Source organism: Tursiops truncatus, chromosome 1, assembly GCF_011762595.2.
Source record: "Tursiops truncatus isolate mTurTru1 chromosome 1, mTurTru1.mat.Y, whole genome shotgun sequence".
Taxonomy (NCBI): Eukaryota; Metazoa; Chordata; class Mammalia; order Artiodactyla; family Delphinidae; genus Tursiops; species Tursiops truncatus.
The window spans coordinates 93,501,795-93,515,980 of NC_047034.1; the positions used below are offsets into that span (position 1 = coordinate 93,501,795).

Below are 14,186 nucleotides of genomic sequence, written 5' to 3' on the forward strand. Positions count from 1 at the left end.
CATAAACAAATGGAATCATTTCAGAATCTAGTTTAACTTTATAGTGGACAGGGATTAAAGGGGAACAACAAAATACACAGATTAATAAAAAACACAAAATATGCAGTTATTTCCCTTCTAGTTCTAACTCTTATGATATCACTATGAGTTAATGTGGTACATGTGAAAACATTTTGTACATAGTCAATAGATTTCCTGTATTTCCTTTTTCCCTAGCTTTATTGAGGTATAGTTGACAAATAAAAATTGTGTATTTTTGTGCCACATCTTCTTTATCCATTCATCTGATGATGGACACTTAGGTTGTTTCCATCTCCAGGCTATTGTAAATAGAGCTGCAGTGAACATTTTGGTACATGACTCTTTTTGAATTATGGTTTTCTCAGGGTATATGCCCAGTAGTGGGATTCCTGGGTCATATGGTAGTTCTATTTGTAGTTTTTTAAGGAACCTCCATACTGGCACATATATACAATGGAATATTACTCAGCCATAAAAGGAAACGAAATTGAGCTATTTGTAATGAGGTGGATAGACCTAGAGTCTGTCATACAGAGTGAAGTCAGAAAGAGAAAGAGAAATACCGTATGCTAACACATATATATGGAATTTAAGGGGAAAAAAATGTCATGAAGAACCTAGGGGTAAGACAGGAATAAAGACACAGACCTACTAGAGAATGGACTTGAGGATATGGGGAGGGGGAAGTGTAAGTTGTGACAAAGCGAGAGAGAGGCATGGACATATATACACTACCAAATGTAAGGTAGATAGCTAGTGGGAAGCAGCTGCATAGCACAGGGAGATCAGCTCAGTGCCTTGTGACCGTCTGGAGGGCTGGGATAGGGAGGGTGGGAGGGAGGGAGACGCAGGAGGGAAGAGATATGGGAACATATATATATGTATAACTGATTCATTTTGTTATAAAGCAGAAACTAACACACCATTGTAAAGCAATTATACTCCAATAAAGCTGTAAAAAATATTGTGTATTTTTAAGGCATATAATTGATATTTTGATACATGTCACATTGTGAAATAACGCCCACACTCAAGGTAATTAACATATTCATCACCTCACAGTTACCATTTTTTGGTTGTGTGATGAGAAAACTTAAGATCTACCCTGTTAGCAAATTTCAAGCACACAATACAATATTGTTAATTATAGTCATATTGCTATATATTAGATCTCCAGAACTTATTCATCTTGAGTATCTGAAATTTTGTACACTTTAACCAACATCTCCCCATGGCCCCCACTCTCCAACCCCTGGTGACCACCATTCTACTCTCTGCTTGTGTGAGTTTGGCTATTTTAAATTTCACATCTAACTGAGGTTATGCAGTATACTATATATATTCCATATATAAAGAATTTAATATGGACATTTTACAGTTGATTTGAATGGCAAACTGCTTAAGTTTTTTTCAAAGATGTGAATAATGACTCATAAAAATATCACTTGCATATTTTTCCATCATACTGGGATAGATGAATGATTCATTGCTTTGAAAATAATGTAAATGCAATATTTTACTTGTAAAGTTTATTCAAGATAATTGGAAATATTTGCTACCTACTTGAGAGAGAAAATAATTTACACATAATACTAATGAATTCTTAGAAAGTACTTGATATCTTCACTCATTATGCAGATAATTCAAGAAGTTAAAATATGTGCATATTCTCAAAGAATAAGAAATTATGTACACAAAATAGTCTCTCCCCTGGAATTATGTTTATATTTAATATAATACATTTCAAACCAATTTATGAGCAGTGGATCTGTGCCAGGAATATTGGAAATAGCTGAGTTACAAATTAAAGAAAATTCAGACCTCACATTTTAAAAAAATTTAGAACAATTTTCACTTCAGAGTTTCTAGTACTACTGATTTTGTATAGAAACATGGTACATGAATGTATTGTATTACTTCACTTGGATGATTACTTGAACCGAATATTATGTTTGTATGCATTTCTAAGTGTGAAGAGTTAGTAACAGACTTTCATAAGGGAAGCCTACTAGGCTAGGAGGTTTATTTATTATTGCACTGAGCCATAAAATATCCATCCACATCTATACATGGAGATCATAAAGACTACCAATATATATCCTCAAACAGAGCAGTTTTAATTAGTATCTAAGTATCTATGTGTATCTTATAAACAGTGTTTTTGTATTTATTTATAGCTCTACTTTAGACCTCTTTAGACCTCTACTAACTAAATTTTATAAGATTATCAAAATACTACGAAATTGATTATTATAGTAAAGTAACTTCATATTTTAGTAAAAAACATTTTAAATTGTTTAATCCATAAACTTAATTATAATATGAATATTGATGCAACACAAATACACAATTTTTAGGAAACATGCAAATGTCTGTTTTGTGTGGTTTGGTGGTAACTTGGGTTAATGCTCTGGGTATTAACTAACTGATGAGAATTGTAGCATTCAGCTTATCCAGTTCTATCTCCCCCCTTGAGAAATAAAAGTATTAAGGTCAGTAATAGGAAAAGTTTTTTCTTTTTATCAAAGTTGTCCACTGCCTTTTAAATAATATAATGAGTTAAGGGCTAGTTTAAAGTGTCATGGTCATCATTGAAGGAAGTTTAACAAATGTGAAACATTGTTTCTGTGCTATGATACTCTTTTGATCTCTTCTTTATAGGGTGAGCCTGGAGAAGCAGGGAACCCAGGGCCTCCTGGGGAAGCAGGCACAGGCGTAAGTGCTGGCTTATTTTCAATGTAGTGTGTTATGGATCAGATATTTCCTTCAGAGTATTTTAAACATGTAGCTTAACTACTAGCTGTGATTCAGTTCCTTTCACTTTCCAACCCGTTAAGAATCATCACAAATGCAGAGCCTTTTTGTTCAATAATTTTGCCTATCCTCTGCATATTTTGATTCACACAGAAACTGAAAAAAAAATTACATTAGCATAAGTTAGAACATTAGAACTATAAGCTGTTTATTGCATATATCTTTGGTGGACTGTCCACAAAAGAAACCAGCAAACTCTGCTACATCAAGTAAACATTTATGAACTGTATTAGCATTACATTATTCTAATTTAGATTGGTTTAAACTGAGAGTGAATTTCACTCCCAGGAAACATTTGGCAATGTCTGGAGACGTTTTCGGTTATCACACTTGGAGGAATGGTAACTGCTGGCATCCAAGCAAAAGAGACCTGAATGCTGTTAAACATCTTGCAATGCATGAGACAATCTCCCACAGCAGAGTATTGTCTGACCTCGTATGCTAAGGTTAAGAAACTGATTTAAAGCTTGTAAGATAATCATTCTTTTTCTTACATTGTGTAGGGTCCCAAAGGAGAAAGAGGAGAGAAAGGAGAAGCTGGTCCACCTGGTGCTGCTGGGCCGCCTGGTGCTAAAGGACCATCAGGTGACGATGGCCCTAAGGGTAACCCGGTAAGTGACCTTGGTCCTCTTTAAAGTGGCATCTATGTCAAAGCCACCTGAAGCTTTTCGTAGAAAGACTAGAAATCATGAGACTTTGGCCCATAGCTGGTGAAGTTGACTTTTCATTGTTTGATGTATTCATAAGCATTCTCAAATCATTTCATTTTTTAAAAAAATTCTAACAGGAGAAGAGAGATATTCTCATATGGTTTTACCATGATTTTTACCTCTTAAATTTCAGAATATCATGACTTTATAATAATTTTTCATTTATTTCCTTTCCTTTAAAAACATTATTTTAGGGTCCTGTTGGTTTTCCTGGAGATCCTGGTCCCCCTGGGGAACCTGGCCCTGCAGTAAGTATCATAGAAAAACAAAGGAATTATTTTGCTGGGGATTGTTCCCAGTTAATAATTAAAGAAAAGTCTTAATTACTTCAGTGGATCCCCAAAAACAGCAATAAAAGGAAGATGTAAACTGTAATCACAACTACCAGAATAAAAATTCATATATTTGGACACTATCAGACTTGTGTTGCATGATTATTATTACCTCTTCATTGGGTTAGTTTTCCAGACTTTGTTGAGTTGTACATACTAATTAACTGAGTAGCCGCATTACTATCATTTCAAAGTTACAAGATTTTTGCTTTTACCTCAGTCCATTCTAAAATGAAAATTCTATCTCAAACTGCATCATATTTGTTCATGGTTAAAGGATGCACTGTCTTTCTATACTAATTACATCCTCCCCTTTCCTTATATTAAGAACATACTATATTTTAAATTTGATATCATAGCAATTTCATACATTTTATGGAAAGAGAGATACCATAATCCTTAAAAAAACCAACTGAAAGAATATAATAATACTTTTATTTGTATGTCTGGTTAATAATTTTTCTTAAGGACTAAGATGATACATCATATCTTTTTTTTCTGATAAAAGTTAATTAATAGTGAGAAATACTGGGTTCATTTTCTATTGCCCATTATAGGGTCAGGATGGTGTTGGTGGTGACAAGGGTGAAGATGGAGATCCTGGACAACCGGTAAGTAAGCACACTATTTTTATTCAATCTTTGCATAGTCTCAAGATATTTTAAATAAATAATCAGAAATAATTATACTTCCAAATGCATAGCTATGTGTGTACACATTCAGGTATATTTGAATTCCAGTTTAAAGTCAGTCTTACATGGAACATTTCTTACTTGATGTGATTTAAGAAATATAAGCAAAGCCTTCATTATAAAAACTGTAGTCCTATCATACTAGTGATTTTGTCATATTATATTACATTGAACTATCTCTCCAACTGTGTTAAGTGGAAAGTCATTTTAAAAACACAAATAAGAATTAAATGAAGAAAACTAGGTTATCAGCCTATTATTAGCATGAATTACTTCAATTACTAACCAGAATGAACTCAGCATTTTTGCACTCATTTTTTATTTTTAATTTGGGAAATGCAGTAGGGGGCTTTGACTACATAAGGTTATTTAGGGAGGAAGTAAAGGAGGGCACTAACTTAAGTAGGAGTCAAAGGCAAACTGCACTCTTAACATAACTTTGTCTCTAGAGCCATACCCACTGGATACTTGGAGTCAAAGAGATACAGACTTATTCTGTGTAGATAAGACTTGTGGGTCATATCCCAGCATGTTGCGTGCTCCTTGGAATAAAAATGCTAGTGTTGCACAAGATGAAATTTGAGGTAATAGATTTATGGTTCACCTTTGTATGTGATATACATAGAATTATTAACCATATAATTCTATTAATTAGTACATCTATTGGATGCTTGTCAGATATAAATTAGCACTTAAAAAAGAACAGTTTTAAATAGAAGGAATTCGATTCACTTTTTTTCCAGCTGTGAAGAAGTTTTCCATATGAATTTACCAGCTCAAATTATAGATATCTGGAGGAAGTTTAGGTATCTGAAATAGGGCTAAGATTTTCCAGGAAAGATAGATGTGGAGAAATGAAGAAAGCAGGTTGGCTTAAGTCCAGAGTTTGAACAGTGCTGGGAGCCATAAAATAATACCCAATTGCTTAAAAGGTATTTTTCACATTTTTTAGGGTCCTCCTGGCCCATCTGGTGAGGCTGGCCCACCAGGCCCTCCTGGAAAGAGAGTAAGTTTTTTAAATTCTTTATTTGAAACACCTACTCATTATCCATTGTGTGTATAAATTTATATTATATTTGTAAGCTGTAGGCAGCGCATTATAATGGTGCTGAAAAACATATGTCCTAGAGAGTGATTTCTTAAATTTGTCAAAATACTTATTAAAGTAGAATCCAATTTAATTGACAGGTTTAATCTGTCACAATGAAAAATAGTTTCCCACTTCTCTGTGCTTAGATCTCCTCTGTACAAATGCCATAGGCTCTTATAAAAGACTCTACTGATACCCTGAATTTCAGCTCATGGTATCCTACAGGGAGATGAGTTGTCCAAACTCCAGTGCTTGTTGAAAATGTTATAGAAACTTGAATACAGTATCAGTAGAATGAGCTCAGGAATCAGCATATAATGTTAGATTGCTTTACACTGTCAAACAACTCTGATAGGATTTTAAGAAAGAGGTATAGTAAAATATAAAGGTCTTGTTCAAAATATTGGCTACAGTGGACCCTAGGAGATTTGCTTTACTGCCTTTTTCCCACTATTATACTGTTTTTATAATAAAACAATCTTGTTGACCTGCCTCTTGCAGCACTTCTATTAATACACAGTGTTCTCCTGAACCTCCTTTAGTCTATTTTCCAACCTATCCATGAACAAAATATTTGGTCAACATTAAAATATATTTCTTATGCTCATTTCCTCTTCAGTAATCCAAAGACACAGAGCAATTGGGGCCACTCTGGTTTTCTAATGGTAGCTTTATCTTAGGAGAATTTTCACACTACACATCTTCCTATACACAGAGTGTGACAGGTTTTAATTCTGTCTCTCAGGACATAAATTGAGTCAACATTTACAAGCAAACATTTCTCTTTGCTGGAAATGAACTTAGTTTATAGTAAATATTTTCTCTGAATACAATTTTCTTCTCACCGACCCAAGTGCCTTTTTTACCTTTCTCCTCCTCTTTCTCATTATTATTATTATTATTATTATTATTATTATTATTATTATTATTTTGTTTGTTTTCTTTTTGTCAGCAGCCCAAAAGCATAATCTTGATAGAAAAAGAAATATATCCCAAAACAACCATTGGGCTGTTATTCTTAGAAAGTAATTACGAAGTGTAATATGATGTTGAGCTCTGTTGCCTGTTTTTGCCTATCGTCTGAATGTTCTTAAAAATTTCCAAATGGATGAATATCTGTTCTATTACTTCAGACCTTTCAGAAGAATACTTATATAAAATATCTTTGAAAATTGGTAGAAATCTTTCCTGAGAAAACATGAAATCATTTTTTTCTTTCTCCCAGTCAAATGATGGAAGGTTATTTAATGCAGTGGTTAATAAGTCAGTGAAGTCACACTACCTGACTTTTAACCCAGCTCTACCATTTATTACCTGTATTTCCTTAGGCAAGTTACTTATATTGCTTCTCAGGGAGGGCCTACTATACCTAGGATTTATAAGATAACTCATAAAGAACAAAAATAATATGTATTAACATAATAATGTTAGTGTGTTAGCCTTTAGTTATGAAACAGTTATTGATAGTTATAATAAGCACAAAATTATCTTATATAGGTATAGGTTATTATGCTTTTGATGCAGAGGGAATTAAACCTTCCTTCAAATTATAACTACTGGAAAAGGAGGGACTATATAAAAATATATTTTGAATATTTTATTAACATCCATTGGCAGCTTCTCAGCTTATTCCATTATCCAAAGCAAATTCTCAGCAAGTGCTATATAGTTCAGTTTTATTTTAAAATATGTCAAAACAGATTGTTCACTTACAATCTTTGATAAGTTCAACTAAGTACCATTTGCTATGTGGAATGTATTCTTTTAATATGTGACAGAGTTAGGGAATGAATTAATTTCTTTAGCGAGACAGTGGTGGATCATGTGGCTTACTCATTTTGAAAACTGAATGATTTTGAAATTTAAAAAAAGTAAATAAATATAAACAATTTACTAGCATCAAACAGTAGAAAAATATCAACAAAAGGCATGAAAAGGTGTTTTACACAAATGTTCCACAAACACGTAAAAGGATGTGTAGAAGTTAGGGAAACGTGTGTTAAAAATGACGTAGAGATGCCACTTACATCTATAAATTGATGAAAATTTAAGTCTGACAAACCAAATGTTGGAAACGATGTTTTTCAAAAAGAAAATAATGGGGATTATCATAAACAGCTATTGTGAGCTAACTGGTACAACTGCTTTAGGAATTGTTCATTATTACCTAGCAGAATTTAACAATGAACTTTCCCTACTATCTCATAATTCCATTCCTAGGTACATGCTCTGGATGATATCTTATACATCTTTACCAAGATACACATATAGAAAAAATAAGTGTACTGAGATAGGCATAAACTGAAATTTTGTATGGCAATGAAAATATTGTATTGCAGATGTGTGAATCAACAAAGATGAATCTCAAACACCTGATGTTAAGAAAATATATGTAGTGTTGAGCTGGAGAAGATATATAATCTCATTTATATAATATGTAAAAAATAAAAACATGTCGTCTAACATTCAAACATAAGTGGTAAAAGTGATTAAATAAATGAAGACAATGATTCATTAAATTCAGAATGGTAGTTATTTCTCTGGGAGAAAGAGGGTTACAGTAGTTGCAAGTGACATGTAGGAAGTTATACATTTTTAGGCTGAGACTCTTAGATATTAAAGTAATTAACTGATACATTCCCTGTATCATCCTTTTCATTATTAGAAAATTCTATAGTGGAGTGCTGCCTTTCTGATTTTTGATGAGATTAGTTAAAAATAATCTCATCAAAAATTTTAGAGATGTTCTAGCCTCTCATTTTAAAAAACAATTTTTACGAATATAATATGCTATTTTTATTCTGCTCTAGTCATTTTGAAACAAAATTAGAAGACTTTGTATCTATGAATTTTTAATGATATGAGATTGTGATGACTATGCATTGCTTATAAAGCTATTTACATCCATTTTGATTTAGCAGAAGAATCAACCTTAGGTCAGCCCAACTGAACAGTATTATGCAAGTTTTCTTCTTTTAAAATGTGGCATCATTAAATCTAACCTGAACGATATTTAACGTAATATGTTAAATTGTGTTCTGTATTAAGATTGGATAGATTGGCAGGTTTAATTGGCTTTCTCTGTTTTACACAATAATCTTTTTTCTTTAGCAGAGTAAAATATATTTGAATGCTGTAAAGATTAGTGTCAACAATCTTATTACTGAAATTATAATTTGCTCTGATTTAACAGTAGCAATTAATGCTTTCATTCTTTTGAATTACAACCAACCAAACTAGTCAAGAGTTCTACCGTAACCTAAAAAAAAAAAAAAAAAAAAAAGATGGCTAAGATGAAAAAATAGAAATACAGATTATTTACTTAGGTCTTTCTCAGCCTGTAAACTGACACTCTTCATAGCTAACTATCAGCACAAACTAGCCCGAATTTGATTCTAATGCTGTTGCATTAGAATCAAATAGATCTGGTTTCAAATTCTTGCTTTGCTACTTATAAATACAACTTAGAATAAGTTAATTTCTTTGAGTCTCAGTTTTCTCATTTATAAAGTAGGCAAAATAACTAATATTCCATGCTGGAATGAAGACTAAATTAATAAAATGTATATTTAAACCACTACATCTAATATATGGATTTATCAAGAGTTCAAAGAGTGGATGCTCTTCTTAAGGAGTTAAATATAGGTTTTGAATTATGCCATCATTTATAAACAAAACAAACATATTAAATAAAATATACAGATAAGATAAAGACGTTTTCTTCTAATTTTTGAGTTATATAAATTGAGATGAAAGTTTATTAGCAATAAATTCATAGTAACTTCATAATTAATTGTATTTTTGAAGTATAGAATACTGTGATTCTGTTGAGATGGATACAAATTTGTATTATTTATTTGGTGTAAGTTGATGTAAAATCATGTAGCATTAACTGTAAAGGAATTTCCTATGAGAACTGTTGCCAAAAAACAGAGCATTAAATTCATGATGACTGCATATAATTTTAATAAAATGGATTTGCCAAGCAACAGGGATTTAGAACTAGTTTGAGAGATAATAATGTGATTAAAATGAGTTAGAAGGAAGTACTTGGGAACTTTACTGTATGTCTGTGAGGTCACTTTGTTTATGCACTGGGTGAACACAAAGCTCCTGAGCGTAAAGTGATATGATGCAGAGTGAATTTTGTGAATTGTAGCTGATGAGGAGAATTCTGTCTTCACCAACCTTTGCATTCAGCCAATAGGCAGCAATGTCTTTGATGCAGGAATCAATTTAATATCACCCTTGTGGAAACAGCAAAAAACATTCCTATACAATAATTATAATATCTAATCTACACACTTATGACTTAATTGAATACAGAATTGCCTTACCATTTATTTCCCTTTAGTTCATCTAGAAAGCATAATTTTAAGTAAGCTTTGTATGTATTTTGTGGAAATTAACATTTCTTTTATCCTTTGTTTTGCTACATTGGAACAACAGAAAAGGACCAATAACAATTTTGCTATAGCAGAAGTAGCAATGAATAGAAATGTATTTTTCCTTGAGTGACTCTTACAAATAAATGATAATAAACCCTCCCAATAGAATATTGGTCAGAATGTTGCGAGTGGCAGTGATACTGAGAAACAACGTTCTAACAGTTATTGAACAAGTAGGGAAATTAAGTTGACATTTGTAGTACATGTACATTCTCTCATGCATTTTAATACTTGAGAATAAATGTATATTTCCTTGAGGCACTAGAAGATTGTACAGTTTATATCAGTAAGCCATGGAATTTTAATACTCAGGTTATCATAGCAGTTTGAAACCAAGAACTAGTTCAAAGCCCTTTTACTGAAAAAAAAAATCTAGAGATTATTTAAAAAAAGATTTAAAAAATCTTAAAAAAGATTTAAACCTAACCTGAAACTGCATATATTAAATGGAATTTTAAGGAGTCCCATCTCATTTGTCAAAAGAAAATTTACAATAAAAATTAAAACAATAACTAATATTATTAAGTAATAGAAATACAAAGGAAGCTTTAACCTACTATATATGCCCATATATACCATATATGTATTCTTTCCATCCCTATGCCTTTATGCATGAATGTGGGTGGTCAGATTAGAAGGAAACATCCCTCCCATATCTACCCACACTAAGATTAAGATCAGATATTAGGTTCTTAGGAAAGCTTTCCCTACTGCCTAACTAGATCAGTGTACCTATTTTGTACACCTACTTCATCTTTGTGTGTTTTACAATGTACTGTATTTGTTAATTTTGTTGTCTGCCTTCATAACTAAACTTTGTGAACTCCTTAGGGTTTCACTTTTTTTTTTTTTTTGTATTCTCCATGCACAGCACATTTCTGGCATATAAGGAAGACTTAACTATTTGCAACATGTATGGAAGAATGGGTAAATTGTAGAATAATATTATAAAATGTGAATAGTGGAGAGAGGATTATACTGTGTATTTTATATAAAGTATATTTCTCATAGCAAGGAAAATCTCATGTAACGGTGATTACTGGTGGAAACTTAACCAAGGCTTATTTTATTTTCATGTTTTACAAGGCATTTTCCAATCAGAACACTCATTATTTCATGATAGTACAGGAAGTAATTCACTATATTAAGTCCTTGCCTCTCTGCTTATGCAGATATATGAGAAAGAAATGACTAAAACAAGAATTTGTCCATAGGCATTGTTTAGTTTTTTTTAAAGGGAACTTCCTATTCTCTTAAAAAAAAGTGTGTCACCTGTTTTCATCCTGTTTTTCTTAAAAAAATCTGTGCCATCTGGAAAAAATATAAGGAATAAATGAAAATGGGAAAAATGAGATAAAGAACAGAGTAAAACCATTTAATGTGGATTTCCAGCATGATAAACATCAGGCATTCATTCAAAGAGGGAAGAAATCCTTTGGGGATGAAGAAACTTTTTATTGAATCACAATTTTGTGGCCATGTTATAGTTTATTTGTGTTTAATTCTCTAGGCTTTTCAAACTCAGATTTTCTTTTCTCCCTTGCAGTAAAAGCAATATTTTTGTTACATTTTAGACAGCTGATGACTTGCTTTTCCTAAAGCTAGATATTTATAAATTTTCTCTACAATAAAGTTCATATGTGTAATTGCAATCTTGAAGTTAATACCCCATACCTTTATGTCATTCGTTTATGGAAAAATCTTCATAGAATAAAGAAAAGCCCATTATTCAGTTGAATCTCATAATTTCTATTCCCCAAATTATAGTCATTATGGCTGTTTTACCCAGTTTGAATAGGAATACTTCAACCATCACACCAAAAATGTATTTTTTATACATTACAAAATAATCACCACAATAAGTATAGTTACCATCTGCACACCAAAATGACTCAACTCTTTAACACTAAGAAATATTTGAAGCTTATGCTTCTCTACAGAAATCCTCTTGCATAAATAGTATGAAATTCAAAAGATACACTTAAGTTTTAATGCCTATATTATTGTTAACAAATTGTTGCTGCCTCAAGAGACTGCTTACAGGATTTATGCACTTCTTATCTTAGGGTCGAGGCACAATGAATGCCTAATAATATATGAAGTTATAGTGATGATATTGAGAAAATAATTACTAATGATATATTCATTGACTCTCTCAGAGATAAATGAGTTCACAGAACTCTGAGTTTGATGAAGTGCCTAATACCCATTTCAAATGTGGATTTAAAAGACCATATGAAAGACTAACATGTATCCACCATTAGAATATTAATATAGCATCTGAAAGAGAAAGTCATCCTGTCTCACCTTATTTTCACCAATTAACACTGTTTCTGCTACTCTCCCCAAATTCCAACCTCAATCTCAGTTGATGATTTTGAGCACAATTCATAACAAAAATTGAAGTAAACAAATGGAAAACAAGAGAGTCTGGGGAAAAATGAAATACAATTTCCTAGAAATCATTAAGTTTCTTTTTTAAACTTTCTATACTTATGTCTGAACTTGTGTAGAAATTTTCAGCACAGTTAAGATTCAGATTGAATCTTAATGTTTGTTAAGTAATAATAAAAATCAATTAAGTAATGAAATGAAATAAATATTTTATAATACAATTATAAATTTTTTATGTCTTAGAATGCATTTATTATATATATTGTGTAGCCCACCACAGTAAGACGCCAAAAGCACTCTTATTGTATTGGACTATCAAACAAAGTGCCCTGCTTGTGTTGACCTGAGACGCCATAAGTGAAAATATCAATGACCTAGTATAATGAGTAGGAACAAAATTTAGACACAGTGGGAATTATAGCATATTTCTAGCTTGAAAAGTAGTTGTTTTCTTTGATACCTTGAATATTATATGTTATGTAATGTAAATGATTCCTTTCTACATGTTTATTACAAAGATTAGAAATGTCAAGTTTTATATTTCACAAATGACTAAGAGAATGTAAGAAGGAAATTTGAATGTCAGATTTCAAGATCTGACTATATATTATGGGATCGTTTAGCTGACTTTCAATTTTCTAGTTAAAACAAGTAGTTTCATACATGGAGTTCATATTTTTCAGGTGTTATAAACAGGATGTATGGAAAAAAGTAAGTTGTTGACATGGTGTCTATAAATGTATTTTGAAAGTCAGTTTTGTTTGACCTGACTCTTAGGTTGCCAACATGGTGAAAAGTATTGGTAAAATAATAGAATTTATATAGAATAACAATATCTAATAATTTTAGTAACAATAATAAAATAACTAACATTTGTAGTGTTCTTTATGTCTCAGGTATTTTTATACACCATTTACATTTACCAACTCATTGAATTCTCATGATGATACTGGGAGATAGCTACTGTTATAATCCACATTTTGCAGAGAAGTAAACTGAATCACTCACAGGGTGTGTAACTTGCCAAAGATCACAAAGCTTATTGATGGCAGAGCCAGAATTTGAATCCAGGAAGTCTGAATCCTGGCTTTAGGCTCTTAAGCTTCAGATTCCATTCCTGTATTTGATACTGATCTACTGGAAGTTCACAAAATACTTTTTCATGTGTTACATTATTTAAATTTAACAACAATTCTATAGCAAGAGAATTCTTATTAATAACATTTTATGGATGAAAGAACTGGTTCAAAAATACTAATAATTGATTAATTATTTATTAATCATTAATTATTTATTTAGCCAAATTAACCATTATTTATTTAGCTAAAAATAAAGAGAAATAGGGAGACAGATACCTCACAAAGATGGGGAAAAAATATATATATATATATATACAAAGAGCAGTATTATGAAAAGCTTTAAATATATATAAATTATATATAATTTATATATAATAATTAGCATTTCTCCATAGCAATTCATGCAGATATACAAAAGTTATGCAAATACCAGAATATCTTCTTAAGTTTTTTAATGTCATATGGAGTATGAAGATTTTTTTCCTGTTTTTTCTCTAATACTAGGTTTTAAAAAGTCATACGATTTTTTATACCACTTATGTGAATTACATAGTTCCAGAGAATGAAAATATAATATCTGTTGACCAACAAGATTTTAAATTTTGT

General features: G+C 31.4%; 1 protein-coding gene across 2 annotated transcripts in view; it reads left to right on the plus strand.

Moving 5' to 3' along the window:
- The window catches only part of COL11A1 (collagen type XI alpha 1 chain), a 200,559-nt gene that overhangs the window by 164,779 nt on the left and 21,594 nt on the right, over positions 1-14,186 (plus strand). For both annotated transcript variants that reach the window (XM_019919166.3, XM_033862798.2), the window contains exons 50-54: positions 2,683-2,736; positions 3,339-3,446; positions 3,740-3,793; positions 4,435-4,488; positions 5,522-5,575. In XM_019919166.3, coding sequence (XP_019774725.2) covers positions 2,683-2,736; positions 3,339-3,446; positions 3,740-3,793; positions 4,435-4,488; positions 5,522-5,575 — 324 coding nt within the window. The remainder of the gene's footprint in view (positions 1-2,682; positions 2,737-3,338; positions 3,447-3,739; positions 3,794-4,434; positions 4,489-5,521; positions 5,576-14,186) is intronic.